At 35.1% G+C, this 20,801-nt stretch overlaps 1 protein-coding gene across 1 annotated transcript in view; it reads left to right on the forward strand.

The window, feature by feature from the left end:
- VPS50 (VPS50 subunit of EARP/GARPII complex) overlaps positions 1 to 20,801 on the forward strand; it is a 79,165-nt gene that overhangs the window by 15,007 nt on the left and 43,357 nt on the right. Inside the window, exons 6-14 of the mRNA XM_053946873.1 lie at positions 1,799 to 1,869; positions 2,259 to 2,376; positions 2,524 to 2,559; positions 4,972 to 5,054; positions 6,513 to 6,555; positions 9,286 to 9,384; positions 12,253 to 12,393; positions 15,510 to 15,645; positions 20,260 to 20,357. Of these exons, the coding sequence (XP_053802848.1) occupies positions 1,799 to 1,869; positions 2,259 to 2,376; positions 2,524 to 2,559; positions 4,972 to 5,054; positions 6,513 to 6,555; positions 9,286 to 9,384; positions 12,253 to 12,393; positions 15,510 to 15,645; positions 20,260 to 20,357 (825 nt within the window). The remainder of the gene's footprint in view (positions 1 to 1,798; positions 1,870 to 2,258; positions 2,377 to 2,523; positions 2,560 to 4,971; positions 5,055 to 6,512; positions 6,556 to 9,285; positions 9,385 to 12,252; positions 12,394 to 15,509; positions 15,646 to 20,259; positions 20,358 to 20,801) is intronic.

Genomic DNA, 20,801 nt, shown 5'->3' on the forward strand with positions numbered 1-20,801 from the left:
CATACCTAGAAGTGCTTTCAGATATTCCAAAAGGACAGTTAAAAATCTGTTGTGCCAGTAAAAATCTTTTAAAAACTTTTCTTAAATGCTTTTGTGCCTGATTAAGTCAATCCTTCAGTGTTACTTATGGGCACAGGCCTGCACAGACTTTTTCTTGTCAGTAGACTTTTTGGAGATTTCTGGTGGGCATTATAGGTCTCACTTTCCCACTGATTCATGAAGTGAACCTCCTGCTGTGTGAACTTGTAATGGCAGTTCCAGTTCAGTGTTAAACTACAGTAACAAATCATTACAAGAACGAAAAATGCAATTGAACACATCCTGGACACATTTTCAAAGTGTAGTTTAGGGATATCATGGTTTGAAGCCTATGCCTAGTGTGAAGTACTGGTCTAACAGGCGCTCCTGTGGCCACAAGAGGCACGGTACAGACACAGGGTAAGGGATTTACAGTTTTCTGTTCTTGGAAGAAATACATGCTTTAGAAGGAACCAGTGGGTGAAAGACTGTTTTTGAGAAGAGAAAAATTGTATTCAGTCCTACATGGTGGGCAGAAGACTCCCTCTTTGGGAATATTTAGGCTGCACTCTCTCTCCATTCCTCTCCATTCAGTTGTGTCCAAAGGAGAGATTTTACAGAGTCTTTGCAAGAAGAAGAACTGGAGTGGAGTTGCTCTTTATTGTATATGTTTCCTCATGAACAAGGGAACAATGGCTTTTTGAATAGCTCTGGTATTAGCAAAGTATGTTTTCAGAGAGAAGTAAGTATTTAGGAAAGTAACCTTTGAGCTTGGTTTCTTAATATATTTTGCATATCAGCAACTAGGCTGTCATTTATAAAAAAGCAACCCTGGTAACATAAAGGAGCAGGTTGTGGTGGAAGATGCAGCTCGGTTGTTTGTAGACTGACCAGGAGCTGATCTAAAACTGAACTGAACTTTGAATTCATTTTTGCTTGTCATATTATTAGAGTTAGATGAGTTTTCAAAGTGAAAATCTCCCTTCTCATGGAAAGCATTTGATGCATTTTGAAATGATGAGCAGAATTAAAAAATAAAACAAACCTCCCCCACCAAAAAAAATCAACCCCAAAAATCCAAAATAACCCTCAAACAAACAAACAAAACTATTTTTCTGTAGCCTGGGGAAAGAATGCACTTTTCTGCAGAGCTGTTCTAACAAAAGAAATCCTAATAGTTGTATTTAAACATTTTTTTTTCAAGGAGTTGAGATTATGCTAGGCACTTCACTAAGTCAAAATCAGGCTAAATTCAGGTCACCTCTGCTGAAGAGTTTTCAGCTGAAAGTCAACAGGATACAATTAACATTCATTGTGATGTGACATCTATTAAATTGGTAGAACACAAGTGCTTCTAAACAAGAAAATGCTGTGTGAAACATAATTTTTGTGTTTTGTTTTGCTGCTCTCTGGCATATTAATGTAAATTAAACCCTGTGCTTCTATCCCTGAAGCTTTGATCATTCTGTTGTAATGCATTAATGGTATAGAAATTCTTAGGGTAAATGTGCAATATATAAATGTAGAGGGTCCCACTGCAATGAAAACAGATTTCAACTATCTTATCTTCAAAAGAGAATTGTATTTCAAAATATAGTTTATGTTTATGTTACATTGCAGTACTTAGTGTATATAAAATGATGAAACAAATAATATATGAAGTAACTCCACAAAGTCATTATAACATCTCAAGAGAAATGTACTAATCAGTAGTCTTCATTGGTGTGTAACTTGTATATTTGTTTAACTTGTGTATTTGTTTAACCTGTTGTCTCTGTAGGAACTTGAACGTGTTACATCATTGCAGACTGGCCTTCAGCTAGCAGCAGTTATTTGCACAAATGGAAGAAGGTATCTTGCTTAAGGAACTACAGAGATTGAAAGTGGGGCAGTATTAACAGGAAATCTGTAAACCCAGAAAGTTGCTTGCTGATGATATTTTCTGTTCATGTGCTGAATGCTATTAACAGTTGCAGTTAGAGATACCGAAACAGTTGCAAACTCTTGCAGCTCTCAGTTTTGCAATTGGTAGTTCTCTTTGAAATAGAAAGCTTTGGAGATATACCACTGATCCACAGACAAGTGCAGAAGGGAGGATGTACCTTCTTGTTTTCTGAGTTCCCCTAACAGTGCTGACAATCTTATCTTCTACCATTTATTTTGTTGGACTTGTTAGAATTTATTAGAAGTAAGTTTTATTTTATGAATTATTGAAGATTATGTTAATTTTTACCTTGCAGACACTTGAATATAGCAAAGGAAGGGTTCACACAAACTAGTTTGGGGCTCCTTGCAAATCAGAGGAAACGACAGTTGCTTATTGGACTGCTAAAATCTCTGAGAACAATAAAAACACTGGTATGTACAGTTGTTTTTGTTCAGTGAAAAATATTTCTTAGTTTCTGCATAGTAATGACTGGATTTTTTTTTTTTTTTTTTTTTTTTTTTTTTTTTTTTTTTTTTTTTTTTTTTTTGTTTTTTTTTTTTTGGTTTTTTTTTTTTTAGCAAAGAACTGATGTGCGTTTGAGTGAGATGTTGGAGGTAAGTCCCTACCAGACTGGTATAATTTGAAGCTATTCTAAGTCTACATTTGTCAGTCATCTTCATTTTTGTCTTGCAAACAGGGTGTGTGCATGGGATGAAATTATATTTTTATTCTTCTTTTAAACTGAGAAAAGCTTCATATCAAATTAGATAGCCCTGTTGCCAGGGGAGAGTATTTTCTATCAAAAACTCATTCCTGCCTTTACATCTGGGCACTGAAGCTTGAGTTAGTTCAGTACAAATGTTGTGGGGTCTTCACTTATCCCTGCTCTCAACTTATACCTCTTTTCTTTTCTTTAGCTTGATATTTGGGAAAAAAAAAAAAAAAGATGAGATTTAGCTGATTGTTGATAAGCTGGGTCTGGATAAAGAATTTCTATTGTTATATTACTATACAAATTTATAGATGGGCTTCCTGCTTAGTATTTTATTTGCAAATGTAGTAGCCTTCTGTCCTTATTCATTGTGTTGTCTTTTTAATTCAATTGTAGAAAAGATTGCAGCATGCAGGCCATGACACTGAAAATTCTGATGCTCTTATATATGCTGCCTAAAAATGCACTAGATGCTCCACAGAGCAAAATAAGATCTTGTCTTGAGGTGATGAATTGTATGAAAGAAAGCCTCAGGATTTTATTGACAGCTATAGTAATTGTAGCATAACAATTTTGACTTGCAAGTTTGCCAAATATTTACAGCTAATACTGGATGGAACGTCATGATGACAATTCCCAGTTATTAAATTTGGAAATTGAATTTTAATAGTTTTAACTTTCAAGATTCTTTGAATTTAATTTCATCTTGAGTAAATCACCTTGTGTCAGCAAACTTTCTTACTCTTTACCAAGCAAAACTGCACTCATTTTCATGTGGCATAAATGCTTTCTGCTCAGTAAGCCCTGTACAATGATTAGCTTTTAATTTCTGTGCTGTGTTTTGCTACCCAGGAAATTAACTCTTCACTGTCTACTGGCAGGAATTGTCCTGAGGAGGTATAGTTGTTGCATTCACACACAGACCCTAATGTCTAATTACCATAATTGGTCAGTGATTTTTGAGGGCTGGAACTGCTGTTTTGGCAGAGTGTGATTTTAGAGCTATGCTCAATGTCTGCTCCCAGTAAGGTATCCCAGCTACTGGCCCATTTATTTTCTGTACTCCTAGAAGTTAGTAGGTTGGAATATGCATGAGAGCTATTAGTAGCCACTCAGAGAAGAGCATTTTGAAAGGGTTCCCAATTAAAAAAAGACCTAGAATGAAGCTATAGTAGCTTACAGGGCTGAGCTGCATTTGGAATATATTAGTAACATATCTTATGCAAGCAAGGCTTTCTGGTTTGAGCCCTGTTAGACTTAATGGAGCAAGTACCAGATTTCCAGTAGAGAGAGATGTAAAGAGCTAAAAATGCAGCAGTCCTTTTAGACCGGTGTACTGTTCTGTTTTCATCTAATGGATAATGTATTTGGGGTTTTTTTTTTTTGTGTTTTTTTTAGTTAAATTTGATCTGCATTAGAACATTGCTGTTCAAACCAATTTAATTTCAGAAAGTACTCTATGATAATAGCTTAATATAAATTACCCTTGCGTTTTTGCTCTTCAATCAATGACTGAAATTCCAGTAACAGTTTTGCATTTTGGCTGTCTAAAGCATGTAATATAGCAGATGTAATTATGACAAAAACCAGAAGCTCTTAGCTATTAAAGAGAGTTTCTCTTCTTCCAAGATTCCTTCTGGTCTCATGTCTAATAGAATACTGAAACAATAGGTATATCCAAGGCAATGGCTATGTCTTGTTGGTAGGATCTTGGGTTTTACATTTTTCTGTGTATGTTTTTGTTTTGTCCTGACATCCTTATAATACTTCCTGATTGAGCTGTCTACTTACTGGATATTCTTCTTATATGTTAGGACAATGCATCCATAGTGTGTTCTTTGTTTCCTGAGGCCTTCTGTGAGTCAGTTATGTTTAAGCTAATTTTTAATAAGCTGGATGTATCAATTTAAATAGTTTTTATTTGGGTGTTATGTTGGAAGTGTTTTCCTTGTCTCCTCTTACGTTTTATAAACAATGGGAATAGCTTGTCAGTGCCTGAATTAACCTCTTTCCATGAATAGATTACTAGGAAGATGTTAGTTGTTCTGTAATAAAAACTATATTATGTATTTTTTATGTGTGGATAAGGAAACAATGCAAGTTGTTTGCATAAGGTAATGTAATACCTAGTGTTTTCAGATGTTGATAATTCTAAAGTACCTGCACATTAAGTGCTGCAGTAGACCCTCACTCTTTACTGTATAGACAGGAGAGGTAAAATATTTGATTTCTAATGTTTATACATAAACATGCAAGCAAAAATGGGTATTGCACTATTACTTCAGATGAGCATTCACTTGTATTTTATCCTAAGGAGGAGGATTATCCAGGAGCTATTCAACTATGCTTGGAATGCCAGAAAGCTGCCAGCACTTTCAAACACTACAGTTGTATAAGGTAGGATGACATTGTGCAGATGTCAGCTTTTATGGTTTTACTTGTGGTCACTGATTCTCATTCTCTAAAGAAAGTTTAATTGAAAAGTAATTTTCAGCTTAGAAAAGTAAAATTGAGGCAGTTATAAAAGCCTAAGTATCCTCTGTAGTTTCCCACCTCCCTCTACCACGACTAACCAGTCTTCAGTCATAACAGCACATGATCAATGTTTAGGCTATATAATTGTTTTGTAACTCTTCTAATATGTTGGCAGGTAAGTTTCAACTTAAAATGAATTATAGCTGTTCTACAACCTCCCGCCTAGAGATACCTGAGCTGAGTTTTTAATGAGAAGTTTTTATTCTGGAATTAATTTGCCTATAGCAAGATGGCTTCTGCAGGATAACTCACCCTGATTCTTGTCAATGACATTAGCAAATGCAGAGTTTCATGCTGACATGAAGAAGTTGCTTTCAGAACTGAAACTAATACAAATATCTGCAGTTTCTAATGTAGAAAGACTTAATGTTTCCATTGATTTAAAAATAAAAAAAAGAAATAGCAGGAAATGCTCATAAACTCCAGTAGGAGATGCAGTAACATCAGATTATTATGTAGGTCCTTCTGTTTGAAGGTTCATTGCATGTGGAGAAACAATAAAAAAATACTGGCTACTCTCTTTAGTGTTTAATGGCAGTTCTTTCTGATTACTTTTTTTTCTATTTAAACTTTTCTTTGCAGGGTGCTGTACCCAATTTATCTAATGGAAACAAAAAAGGAGGGTGATGGGTGTATCATTTAAGCATAGAGAACTAAGCAGAGATGCTAAAATCTGTCTTTTGATAATATCCTGCCTATTTCTTTGTTGCTTTGGCCCTTCCAAACAAAAACATAGTAGGTTTTTTTCTATTTTTTATTGCTGCTGTTCTGAAATTTTTGAAGCTGGTTGTTACAAAGGTGCACTTTCTTTGTCCTAAATAGTTTCTCTTATGGTAGTTGTTTTTGTTAATTTTTTATACCAACTTAATTTTTTTTTTCTGAGAAAGCTTAAATTCTCTTTTTCTGATATAATTTCTTTAAGGGGTTCCTGAGCAACAAATAAAAAATACTGTAGTTTGCAAAGACTTGATAGCCCTGACCCTTCTGGGTATGCTCTGCTGTAGACCACAGAGCCAAACCAAAGCATTTAAAGCAAGTTTCTTGGGGGTTGGGAATGTCTTTGAATTCCTGGTTAAATCCTAGCAGGATGGAGTCTTGTCTAGACCCTCTTAACACTGTTGCATTATAAATCTAGAATAATGTGGCTTTCAACATAGTGGTGGTGTGATGGTGCTAGTCTGACACAATAACAGCAGCTTGATGGTTTATGATGAATTACTATGTTGTGGCTCAGTAGTAGGGTTTCTGGAAATAAGAAATGGTCTGAAATGTTTATATAATCAGTAATTTTATTCTATACATTTTTTTGTTCATCAATAGTGAGTTAAATTCAAAACTGCAAGACACCTTGGAACAAATAGAGGTAAGAATTAATATAATGATGTTTAGTATATATTAATATTTATCCTCTAAGTATGTGTTAGTATGTAATCTCTAAGTACCAGAGCTTTCCAGTAAAATGTTGTTAGCAATTATAGAATGTGTACATTTCTTTCAGATACTGTCTTTGGATGCTATAGCCATTGATGTTTATGTAGACTTTAGTGCTGTAATCAACCTAAATGGTCTGCAATATGTTATATTATGACCAAGTTCGCTAGTTGTGCTCACTCTAAGTGGTAGAGCAGTCAAATTTAAAAGTCACATAACATTTGAAGTATTGAACTTCTAAAGAGTTGTGAAAAGTAAATTAATAGCAAGCCAGTAGGTTTGGATAAGCTGTACAGGAGATCACAGTTTCACAGGAAATTTTAGAGGTCAGCAAACTGGAAACTGCTGGATAGGACCAGTGCTAAGCTGTAGGAAATAAGACTTGAATAGCTGTGAAGGATGAGACTACGTTTGGTCTAATTTGGTGGATAGTATCACAAAAGCAAAGGAATATAAAATGTTAAGTGTCTTCCTGGAAACTGATCTGGTGGAAAAAAAAAGGGAATGCTTTGAACTCCACTACTGGGTAATTTTGAGCTGGAACTTGGCAAGCTTTTTGTAGGAAGTCTAGCAGTGTAGGTATGTATAATGTGTATGTGATGCATGTAATGCATACACATGTAATGTTTAGCAGGAAGCTGAATTAGCTATTTGAGCAGCTGTCTACACTTGTTGTCACATGCTCTTCAGAAAGTCAGACTAGCATGTTTTATAATACCTTGTTATTTAATTCCCTGTAAAATTAAAATTTTGTCAGTTTCCCTCAGTTATGTCTTTGTACTTCAGCATTTATGTAAAGCTTTTTTTGTTCCTTTAGTCTTTCTTTGATAGTGCTTTGTTCAGAGCATGTCTAGTTCAAAAGAGCTGGTGGAATGACTGATTTCTTCCTACTCTAACACAGGCCATGTGAGAGTTTTTAACTCAGTTTCTAACTCAGTTTTTTTCTTGTGAGGAAATACTGATGTTGCTTAAAAGGAGACATTAATTTTTACTTCTTCCAGTAACAGCTTTGAAGAGCAAATTCTGGTCTTATCAAAATATGATAAAATATGCCATATTGGTTGGTGAAAGCAATTCACATCTAGCTAAATGATCATGTTCAAGATTCTTATTTATTACTTGTGAATTTATAAAAATATCTTACTTTATTTCTGTGAAAGTATCTTGTTTTGTACTGGAGTTATGCCTGTGCATATGGAAGAAACATAAGTCATCCTGGGGTCCATGGAGTATTGCTGAGAAATACATGGTCTAATTAATACAGAATAATATTCTGCTACTTAGGATTTCAATAATGAGCCTTTTCAGTAGTTGAGTACCTCTACTTAAGTCCGTTCCTTTTTCTTGTCTTTTTTAGATTTAGGTTTTAATATAGATCTTACTTTTATACTAACTTACAAATAAAATGCAAGATGGCTTTAGCAGAAGGAACTATTGAAAAATGTAACAGAAAAGATGAATGTTCTCTGTTTAAGAGCTCTGTTCATGGGCAGTTTGATATCCCGGTTTTTTTCTTTGTACAGGTGTTCTGCAAGAAACGAGAGAAGGAATTTTTTTTTAATCAGTATATGCCTGAAATTCAAATTGCTGAGTAATGTTTTAGAGAAGTTCTGAATCTTTAGGTTACTTATCCTTTTACCATTTGGCTTGGGGAAGAAAGTACAGTGAACAACCCCACCAAATCTCTAGGATTAATACCAAAAATATTTTGTGACTGATGATGTAATTCATGAAAATTTTCCAATGGTTTAAGTAAAAGTACATAAACACCCATCTACTATGGTTTCTATTTTTAAGAGCAAGACTGTATTGCAAGATCATTAAATAATAAGAATTGAAATGATTTTATTATCTAGCAATGAAAGAAAATATCTGTTAACTGTGTATCTTATTACATGATATGGATTCATTCTGCTTTTATTTTTTGCATTGTTGGTTGGAAAAAAATAGGTTGTGTATCTGAATATATTACAGTATCTACATGAGAATTTTGTTATCAAGCTACATAGGCAAACTCTTGAAAGCTTTATTAGTCATTAAATACATGATGCCGTTGAAGTTTATTTTTCACTTAGTTTACATAATAGGCAAACTTCACTTTTGGCAGAGCTGTTCAGTATGCTCAGACACAGCTCTGATGGCAAAACCTGTATTTGTGTGTCTACTTTCTTTTTAGACTCTCTCAGGTACTGATTGTTGTGCTGATGTAGTAGTCTATAAATGGCTGTCTTGCCAATGAACTTTTAATTCAGGCAGTGTTAGTTCAATTTAAGAGATGTAGTCAGAGGGTTAAGATGTCTGTAATTTAGTTAACCCCCAGATCTGGGTTTTTCTTAGGGGTCAAAGTGTACCAGCTCAGAAATCCCAGCTCTCCCATACTGGGGTTCCTGGCCTTCTCAAAGTAAACATCACTTTGAATTTGAAGTATTCTTGCTTGTTCTTGGGAGTGGTGGAACTCTTTGGCTGAAGTACTTACACTGTGAGAAGTAACACTTAAACACCTCAGAACAGTCTAGTCACACACAGTCTTGGTTACTTTACAACCATAATTATCACACTGTTTAAATAAACATCTTCCTCACTTGCTGCTGTTTAAGTAATGTATTACTTGGCCTGGTTTTTTTTTTTTGGGTTTAACACATTTTTTCTTTCATTTTTATAGGAACAATTGGACGTAGCACTTTCCAAAATATGCAAGAATTTTGATATCAATCATTATACAAAGGTTCAGCAGGCTTACAGGCTGCTTGGAAAAACACAGGTTAGTAATTATCTTCTGAGGAAGTCACAAAGAATAGTCATGTCACAGCATGAAGCTTTGAGTACTGTGATGGAAATTTATTTTCATAATTGTTTGGTTTAATCCCAGGTGGCACCTAAGCCCCACACAGCTGCTCGCTTCCTTCTCCTTGGTGTGATGGCAAAGTCAGAGAGTGAGCAGGTGTTCAGTCATCCACAGGGCTCCATCATGTGTAACACCCACTTGTGAAGACAAACTTCATCACTCAGAACATCCCTCTGTTCTTCCTTCTTGCCCCAGCTTTTATTACTAAGCATGACAGCACATGTTATGGAATATCCCTTTGGTCAGTTGGGGTCACCTGTCCTGGCTGTGTCTCCTCCCAACTCCTTGTGCACCCCCAGCCTCCTCTGGAGGGTTGGGGTGAGAAGCACAAAAGACCTTGACCCTGTGTAAGCCGTGCTCAGCAATAGCTAAAACATCCCTGAATTATCAAAACAATTTCCAGCACAAATCAAAAACACAGCCCCATGCCCCATACCAGCTACCATGAAGAATATTAACTCTATGCCAAAACCAGCACACTAATGCTGATGGGTCTTGCCAAATATATGTATACAGAGTTTTTTATAATGCTAAAGGTAAGCTCTGTGTTACTGCAACATGTAGTTTTTTTGACAGATCATAACAGTAACAGTTACATATTTCAGCTCTGTTTATACTGCTGTTTGGTCATGTAAATACTATTTTTTATAGCTAGGTCTGTTTTTCTGGGTTGTGCACTACCTCTGCCTTGAGTATTTCCATTTTATAATTAACATGATGGCAATGGCGCATGTGAGGGGATAGATTTTTGCAGTAAAGTACATCCCATGGCATGTCAAACACGTACTGTGAACATGTCCGGAAAGTTACATCTGTGTGTATCTAGAGCATTTTCTGTGTATAGAAGAGTAGACCTAGGTTCTCCCATAGGATGGGCTTTTCTTCTCTTTGGTGCACTGTCTTGAGGCTTCATATTGGTTTATTTCTCTGAGAAGGCAATTAACCAGTGTACTTCAGAAGGTATGAAGTAGGAGAGCTAATATCAAGGTCCTGTGAGGTAAAGGGGATAAGGAGACATGAAAATCTTGGAGGCATGTTTTGTCAGTGGTCAGTGCTCATAATACAGGCTGAATGTGGTGGTGCCAGTGTAACAGGGATTGATTTACTTAGGGAAGAGATTACCCCAGAAGGCTTTAGTTCCTAAAGATCAAGTCAAAGCACCTGTCCCCTGGTGAAGACAGGACAAGAACCCCAATCATTTTTTATTATGCTTGGCTTTTTAAATACTCTTTCCAGATTTCAGGAGTATATCTGATATAAGATTGCCTTTATTCGGTTTGTTTTAAAGTTTTGTTTGTTTGTTTTGCTTCTTTCTAATTAGAACCTTTCTAGCAAAGTTGGGTTCTTTTTTCCTGGCTTGACTGTAAAACCAATGCAGCTCTGCAATAGGATAGAAATGGATTGATCTTCCCATACTTTGTTAATGTGCAGAACTATTGGAATGCCTAAAGACTGCAACTTAAAATCAGGGGAGAAGATGAATTAGACTTCTCAGTTTTCTAGTGCACTGTATTTAGTTTCTTATTTACTGAACAAAAATAGGTACCATGCATTCACTGCGTGTCATGTACATGACATGTTGAGAAAAGCAGATATTTGTTGGAGAGGAATGAAGTTTCTGACAAGTGTTATTTGTTATTGCATGCTTTTGCTTGCTTTGTTCCATTATAGAGTGAGTTGGTTTTGGCATTCTTTTTATTACTAGTAAAGTACATATTTTGAACTTGTCCTGAAAATAATTTAATTGCATTTTTATTCAAATCTCTCCCATATTGAGCTCTTCTCAGTAAACAAAATAGCAAGGTCCTTCAGTACTTTTCATTATTTCATTTGTCATTCTGTTTTCTTTAGCTAATTCAAGTTAGGACTAGCTATAGAAGATGGGCTGTTTTAATTTAAGCAGAATTTCTTCTTCATTTCTTGTGGAGTGATTGAGTTCTCAGCTCTTGTTGGTAACTAAAAATGTCAAATATGAAGTAGTGCAACTAAACACTTTCAAATCTGCTGATTACATGTATGTGAAAACACTGAGAAAATTCAGTTTCTGAAATGGAATAATGTTACATACAATTTATGAAGAACAGGGACACTTGGGAAAGATCCTGACCTGAAACTCAGACATGATTATGGCAAAACTAATATGTTACGTAGTCATTAGTCCTTAGTACATGTTATTTTTTTTCCTGGAAAATGTAGTCTTTTTGTTTAAACAAATGTCTTTTTTTTTTTCCCTACCAAAAAGAGGAGTTTTATAGGAAATTTATTTATATGATGTGCACACCTTTCTGTAATGCTTGATTGTACTTTGGGTTCTTCACTCTGGCAAGTGGATGAAGACTTTGTAATTGTGCTTTTAATTTTAATGATTGCAAAGGAAATATTTTTGATTTAGTTGTCAGTGTTTCCAGTGGGAAAAAGAGCATGAATCCCAACTAATTTATTTTTGGCATGTTATCAGTGATTGGGAGAAGGGTAAATGAGTGAGCAAATTCTATAATTATCTATATTTTATTAATATTTACTAGTGACAGTGTACAAAAAAAGGTAAAGAGGGAAGATGGCAGAGGAAACTGATTTTACTTGCAATACCTGAACTCTTTTATGTAACCATATTGTAATATTGCCAAGATCTGTGTTAGGTATTTTTGAGACAGAGATTGGAGGACATGCTTACAAGTGTTCAGTACTGAGAAAGATTTATGTTAAAAGATGATGGCTAAAAGATGATGGCATATGACAAATCGAATTTTGCTGTTTGGTTTCATGTTACTCTATTTCTTTCAGACAGCAATGGACCAGTTACATATGCACTTCACCCAAGCAATTCACAACACTGTGTTTCAAGTAGTCCTTGGATATGTGGAGCTGTGTGCAGGAAACACAGACACCAAGTTTCAGAAGTTACAGTACAAAGACCTCTGTACAGTATGTAATTCTTGCATATATATGCATGGTTTTTAATCTGAATTTTTTCACTGTTGTAGGTGTACCTTTTGTCAGTAGGGACTCAGTAGCTACTGTAACCCTGTAGCTACTCTAAGTTTCTTAATACAGCTTATGACTATTTGAGATATTTGTTACTCATAACTTAATGTTGATTTTGATTGCACTAAATCTTAGCACATTGGAGTTATTGTGCACTCCATCTAACAAAGACCAACATTTTGAAATATGTGTGTCTTCAGTATGATATACTAGTTATTGGAATAACTATTATCTTTGAACTTTATTCCAGTGCATTTAGGTAGTATTCACAATTTCTCTGATACTGCATTTCAGTAAGAATTCTTGTAAAGATTCTAATTTAATTGGTGTCTTCCCATTATTCCTGACCTTGTATCATTCACTTTTCATTCTCACATTTAATTTTGCACTTTTGATACCAGGATAATGGACAGCTATAATATTGAGATATGAAACCCTGATGACCAGCATATCATGGGCTGGGAATATACATTTATTTTCCTCTGCTGCAAATTTTAAGTGCAGTTTCTTGCATATTTTGTAATATTTTTAGAATGAATGTAGCATTTTTTAAATTCACTCTTTTAATTTTTTCACTTGGGATTTTACTGTTACACCGTGAGAAATTTTCTAAAACTTCAGTTATAGGGAAGAAGAATGTGAGATATTTTAGGAGGCTAATGTTGAATTACAATTTGAAATTATGTTTCTATCTTGAATGTTCTTTAGGATGTTTGTTTCAGTCACAGATGGAGCCCTCATCATGCTTTGTCAACTTAAGGACCCACCCCATCAGTTGCAATTTATAAAATTGAAACACAGTCACAAAGAGATTAAAGTTCATATTCTGATCCATTTTCTGTTCTTTCACTTCTCTAATCTCCTGGGATCAAGTAGCTGCTGCTAGTAGACAACACATCTGCATTGTAACCATTTCATTGTAAAGAGGTGCCTCTTTGACTTAAAAAGTTTACATTATCTAAGAGCCTTTATATAAATAAAAGTGTGATAAAAGCAAAATAAATTTATTGGGAATAATTGACTTAAGTGTTCATGAACATGAAGAGTAAGTTTCTGGATAGTTGGTATTTCCACTTCACTGAGATGAATTCTAGTAGCAGAAAGCCAGCAAACCCTGATCTTTGTTCTCCACACTGCAGTCTTTTCATCTTTCCGCTATAAGCCTTCAGAGAGTGTGGTTTTATTTTTGTTTCTTAGTTTCTAATGAACTTTTCTTCCAGTTTTTTCTTTTTCTTTATACTTCTGTATGTCCTTCAGTTTATTTCTCATTCCTTTCTAATACTAATGATACTAAGCCCACTTACTTACACTTGCAAACTACTGCTGAGCTGCTTCTGACCAGCTCTAAAATCCAGAGTGTGTGTTGCTGTTTATCCTTATAATTGAGTGTGTGGAGGGATCTTTCAGGTACTTGGAAATACTACAATTTGTAATACACAGAAAGAGGGTGGCTTTAACTGCATGGTTACAAAATGATTTCCTCATTATTTCTATTAGTCTTTACTTATCCAAAGTCTTAAAGACATGATGCTTAAGTTAATGTGACCCTTCAATAGCTGGCATTCTGTATGAAGGAAGGTACTCAGATTTTGGGACTTTATTCTACTATGAATATTGCTGCAATTGCATTGAAATTTACTTTTTAAAATTTTTCATTACTGTCTTGGTAACCATTAGATATTTAGAGACAGGCTGCAGATGGGAAATTTTGGTCTCTTTCCATGCTGTTGGTTGTTACCTGTTGTAATACATTTGTGAAATCAGGGTGCTGAATAAGATGAGCTATCATAGCAATTCAATTTCTAACTTCCTGTAGAAAAAACAGCAGGTTTTCATCTCATGCATTCAGTTGTTGAGGAATAAATTGTTCAAAACTGAAATATGAACCCTCTTTCTCTTGGTTAAGTGAGAACCCTCTTCAGGCTGCCTGTGCTGTTAATCCAGCATGCCCTTAACATGTAAAGGGTTATGGAGTACTTTAATTAAACAAGGGAGGTCATATAAAATTGAAGTATTCCTTTTGAGGCAGGTATGCTGCTGTGTGTTTCTAAAAATCTGTCAATATCTGTCATTTAGCTCATTTCCATTGTACATAGGTAGCGGGGGACTATACTGGCTTTTTTCTTTGTTTTGTTTGCATCTTTTTGGAAGTCAGATACTGGATATTATAATAATGTGAATCTTTTAAAAAAGATTAATGTTTCCAGAAATTCTTAAGCATTTATGACAGTTAGTGCCTGTTCAGTCAGAGTCACTGTTTCATTGTTGAGTTTTTCTTTTCTTAGCAATATGCCATGCTTTTACATGTTTTCTCTTTTTGAATATTTCTGGAGCAGGGCAAAGCTTTGCTGCTTCAGTCTCAAGTTTTGATTTTCTTTGTTCTAATATAAGCTCAAAGAAATTCAGTTGTTTCCTTAGTTTAAATTGAATTACCTTGGTATTTAGTAAGTAATCCTTTCTTCCTGTCCACCTGAAAGTCAGTATGTCTTCAAATATAGTAATTTGCACAAGAAAACTTTAGCTTTTAGATACCAAGAGCCCTGAAATACAGTAAGAATAACATACAGTAAGAATAACATAAGTTAATAGAGAAAATTGCTGAACCAACAAGTTTGTGTTTTTTTTTTTTTTTTTTAACTACTACTTTAAGGCTCATTCAACCCAATGGATTAATTGCCAGGAAGGCTTCTCTGTAGTACTGCAGTGCAGAAGTCTGCATCCTTGAACTGACACACAGGGGTGGCTGCATCCCTCTGAGAGTGAGATAGCCTTACTTCTGCATCTGTGTCACTGTAAAATAAATGTAGGAGGTGGTTAACATACAGGCCAATTGTGAAAATTAAAAAACAGATGCTAACAAAAACACTTTGTACTTTTGGACAGCATTTGATTAGTTGACCAAAATCAGGAATCTGTCACTTAAGATGCATTTGAACATGAAACTGATCTATGTCAGCTCAGCTGTATGAATTTTAAGAGTTTCTTACAGTTTGTGTTGTTGCAGCAAAAAATGAACGCGATTTTAAAGTTTCTCAATGCTGTTTGTTGCTCTGTAGCACATCACCTCAGACAGCTACATTCCATGCCTTGCTGATCTCTGCAAAGCCCTCTGGGAAGTCATGCTCAGTTACTACCGAACGATGCAGTGGCATGAGAACCATGACCAAGATGAGGCAGCAGTTGTGTCTTCTGGTAAGAAACTTTTGGAAACAAAACTTCTGATATTTGGAAATAACTTTTCTTGTGCTCAAGTTATTAATTTATGTGTTGATATCTTCGTGGTCTTGACTCAGTGCCTTCAGCATTTTTGCTGATAGTGTACAGTAAGGACTAAAGCACTCACTTTAACCTGCTCTTTGGTGACAGGTTAAATTTTAAATGCATATTTGTATGTGCCAGTATTGCAGATATAAATGATTTTATTTTAAACAGTGCTTAGGGAAAATGTCCTTCCCCTATTGTGTGGAATCTTAAAAAAATAGCAAAAATTATTTTTTTAGTAAAAAAAAAAAATTATTTTGGATTGCTGTAGCTGTTTTTGGAGTTGAAGCCATTGCTTGAGTTGTAAGTTTTTATAGCTGTATCAGATGTAAAACTCAGAGTCTAAATATTTGCTTTTGCAGTGTGGTATGAAGAAAAATTATAGAGTTTTGATTGAACTGCCCATTTCCAATAATATTTACATTTACAGTTTAAATGAGATAGTTATATTTCTTCTCTTGTGTCCATTTTGCTGTGGTTTTTGCAGATGTAAAATCAAGTAGGTATCATAAAGAACTTAGTTAATGGAAAAATGATTGCAGTAGACTCCTAATTCAGCCACATATGCACTTATAAAACTAGTTCCCCATAGCGTCGTTACCTGTGACATCCTGAGGAGAGAAAACCACCTGCACTCTAAAGCCTTCTACAGAAGCCATTAAGCCTACTAAAGTCATCTATACAGTCAGATGCATAATTTTAGATGCACTGCTTTTAAATGCATGCCAGAGTGTTTTGGTATGTTTACTACTAACCTTCTGTCACTCAGTTTTTTTATTTGCTGTACATACGGCTTAGCTATAATGTACAACTGAAATGTAGTGATCTACTGAATCACTTTTTCAAATACCTCAGCAATAATAAAGTACACAGAAGGGAATTTTAGAAGTACAGTTTAATTTCAGAGGGATTGTAAATATTTACTGGTTGTTTTTTGTTTTTCTAAAACTCTTTGCTTCTTCTACAGTATTTATTGAAACTGTACAGGGAATTCTCATTTCATACTTACTGACTATGATATGTGGTAAAGTCAAAGAGTAAAATTCCTGTAGAATGGGCATGTATGGCAGAGGGAACCAGGGAGACAGTTCAGGAGATTATGCTGAAGTTGTTCTTCAAATAAGCTGCACAGACTGGAGCAGTAGATGTACCACTATGTCTGGCTTTTACAATTTTGGGAACTCATGGCTGTCCCAGTATTGTCCCAGTTAATCTCAGCACTCTTAGAAAGTACCTTAAATGTGTCAAGGGACTCTTGAACTTAGGGCACAAGTACAATTGTAGATGTTGAGAAGCTGGACTTGAAAGACATTATTTATAAAGCTCTTTGTATTTTAGTAGTGAAACGTATCCAAAAGAAGCCCTTGGAAAGAGAGAATTAAGTATATGTAGAACTTGTTTAATCAAACTGAAGATAAAGTAAACTAAAATTATCAACATAACATGAAGTTAATTCTATGTCATATTTAATGAGATGCTACTTAGTCTATGGTTTTGTTGTTTATATGGTAAACAGCAAATTCTGTAATATGATGTTTCATCTCTCAAAATAAACTACTTACTAGAAGATTTTCCATTACACTGCTGGTTGTGGTCAGAGCATTGTTTATGTTTTTAGTAAAGAATCAAATAGAAAATGAGTTTTAAAGGGACCTATGCAGATAATTTTTGTCTTCCCTGCTCAAAGCAAAGTGATCTTCAAAGTCACACTGGTTTGTGTGAGGTCTTGCCTGGTTCAGCTAGATTTTCACATAGCATGAAATTTACTATGGTGTTGATGTAATTTACATGTATTCATGAGACAATGATTTAACAGAAGACCTGAAAATGAGTGGTAAAATGATCACTATAGCATTTAAACTCCTGATTTCACATGTGTAATCCTAGGGGTAAATGTTGGTAAAAGCTCTAGTATCTGTAAAAGATTCAAAGAAAAGAAGAAAACGGTGTAGGGTGTAAATTCATTTTCAACCATTTTAATTTTCAAAATGTTTCCTTTATAGTACAATGTAAATTCTGTGCAAGACCTGCTTAGTATTCAAAGAGTGAAGCTAGAAGACAGAGATTTGATTGAGTCCTTTTTTTTTTTTTGCTTTCCTCTATCATGCAAGGATTAAACAAAAACCTTTTGTTATGATTGAAAGCTGCCTTTTTGAATTTTGAGAAATACTGAAAAACCTGAAGAATTACTGTATTTAAATCAGGCATCTAGAATAATAACTCCTGGGTGGTTTTGATCCTTATTTTTATGTGTAGTTATGAATATATGTGTTCTCTGCCTGTTCCAAATTCCTCAATGCAAAATGTGTAAACACTTGTGCAGTCCTTGATTTTCAAGTAAGTTATCCTAAATTAATGTGTTTGCATGTGTGAAACTAGCTGCAGTGCAGTTCATGAAAAGACTGGAAACAAGGCCTCTTAGCATGACTGGCCATAAACCAAGACCACTGGGAGACTGACAAGAGAGAGAATATTCCATTGATTTTTTTTTTTAGTGAACAATAACATCTATATTGCAGTGTCTGTCCAACAGTTCCTTCATGAATGGCATGGGGTACAGGGACTATGGTCTCAATCTAGAGAACAAGTCAAGGACCCTGACTTGTTTAGCATTGGCTTCAGTCTGCGGAAGTTTAAAAGAGAGGAGTTTGCAGAAACACATAGTGTGCTGTGCCTAAGATTGCTGATTTTGTTTCCTTGATAGTCCGGGAAAGGTTAAATCCACTTAGAGGTTTTCTGGTTATAGAATTTAGATTCTTAGGTTCTTTCTGTTTGTGTTTCATTTAATCTTCCATGGAAGATCAGGAAAATGAATTTGTCAGAATTATTACTTTCAGAAGATGAGCATATTTAGGTACAGTTAATAAATTAAGATTTATGTAGGCAGTAGGTAATATTTGTTTTATGATTTTTCTTTCATAAGGGACATTTTTTTGCATTGCAACAGTAGATGTAGTATGGAATTAAGTTTAGGTCTTGTTTGCACATAAAACAGCCTTTTATCATCTCATGTTGAGTTATTAGGGTAGATTCTCAGTTAACCTGCAAAAGCAGTCTCAATGTCTTAACACAGGAAAAAGTTGAACACAGATTTGCAGCCTTGAAAAATGAATATCCTTAATGTAAACCCAAATTCCAGACGGTATTTTATTATGTTTTTTAATTTTGATGAAGAGTTATTAATTTCACAGTACTGGAACTTTTACATTCTGGCTGGTTATTGTGCTGGTTCTGTGTTCTTGAGTTCCAGCCTTGTGGGCACACTAACTCAACTAGCTTGCCAGTAGTTCTTGGTAGTGTTTGTATGTTCACTGCTGTAATGCCTAGTTTACAGATAAAGCTTTCTCAGTGTCAGATAAAGTTCATAATTTAACAACGTGTCCAGCCACGCCTTATGGCTCCCTCTGAAAGAAATCAAGCAAGGTCAGCATCCTTCTCAGTATTCATATTCCCCACATTTGTTTTTTGAATTTAAGTGGAGGTACAGATGTAGAAGATACAATATTTTTGTTGTTCCTGTTAAGCTTATATAAACATTTTAGTAATAGGCAATAGTTCTTGTTCTGAAAAACATACTCTGGAAAGATTCAAATCAGAAACCAGATGGTTGATGAGGAGAAAGATGATGTATATGACACTTCTACTTAGAAAGAGTCTGGCCTAGTGCTGGGAGAATGAGGCACTGCTAAGTGCTATTTATAATTGGTGATTGTTACAGAAGGAAACTGCTCACTTGACAGTGAGCACTGGATGATCTGAAGAAGATACAATCAAAACATGGTCAGACTGCTGTGCTCTATTGTTATTTTGGTTTAATTGAATTGTTAGTGTTTGATACAAGTCATAACAATTGCTATTAGTGGATGTTTTTACTTTCGTTCTCTTAAATATGTGGTAGTCCAGACAATGCTGCAGGGTCTGTTCTGCATACATCTGAAAAGGCTGATCAAAATCTTGTATCCAACGTCCCATTCCTTACTGGCCTTTTTAGTAAGGTGTTCACAATATTTACATGATAATCATCTAGACTGCAAGGTCTGGATTCAGGGCAAGGTGTGACAAGGAAAGAGCACTTACTTTGTTGATAAAAATTTCATGGTGCTGACAAATGGAGGACATACGTACGTTGTTTATGTTTCTGGACTCTTCTTCACTAGACAACAAAATTAGACATGCAAAATTGCTCTTTTCTCTAAGGAAGGTGAAGCTAAGCCAGGAGTTTGTCTGGAAAAAGCTGTGAAGCCTAGTAATGAAGAAGTGCAAGGGTCAGTCAGGATTAGCTCTCACTGTGATCCTTGCAGTACATTACTACCTAAGGAACACTACTGGGACAGGTATTTGGTATGCAGGAGATGAAACTCTCCTGGTCTGCATTTGTATATGATGCATATATGCGCGTTATTAATTTCTGTTCAAAAGTTTAGAGAAAAGTAGCCCTTCTGGAGTTTGCATAATCAATAATATGGCAATAGCTAAGGAAATGTAATTCTGTGTAGGATAACTTTCAAAGCTTTTGGAAATATTTACAATGCCTTTAACCTGAAGTTTCAGATGGCAACAATGTGATTGGAAGTGAAGAGAACAGTTTTGACCGCAACTACGTAAAAAAGAAATTGGAGCATGGGCTTTCACGAATATGGCAGGTATGGGTTTTGAATTTTGTTTCCTCCTAGGTATTTATTCCTCCCCCTTCCACCTCTCCAATATTAATTATGGTTATATTTATACTAGTGTTCTTAAAGAAACATCTCCAGATTTTTTAAGTGATTTTTTTAAAGTGACCACAGAAATATAATTTCTATGACTCAGTGGTTGCAATGCTTCCAAACTCAGTCAAGATACCAAAACATAGTAACAGGACTTTTAGTCTTTATTTCTTTCAACCTCTGTGCTGTCACACAATCTATTTTCTTCTCATGTGCTTTTCTCTTTATTATGCTTTATATTTCTGGTATAGCCATAGCTGTGGAGAACCTGGAGCCTTGTGAACCTGGCTGGTTTCATGGTATTCCTGGTGTGATTGCTGGATCTGTTTGGTGTGCAGTGTCACCCAAAATGATGATAAAAAAGCTGAGTTCTGTTTTTGC

Source organism: Vidua chalybeata, chromosome 1 (genome assembly GCF_026979565.1).
Source record: "Vidua chalybeata isolate OUT-0048 chromosome 1, bVidCha1 merged haplotype, whole genome shotgun sequence".
NCBI lineage: Eukaryota > Metazoa > Chordata > Aves > Passeriformes > Viduidae > Vidua > Vidua chalybeata.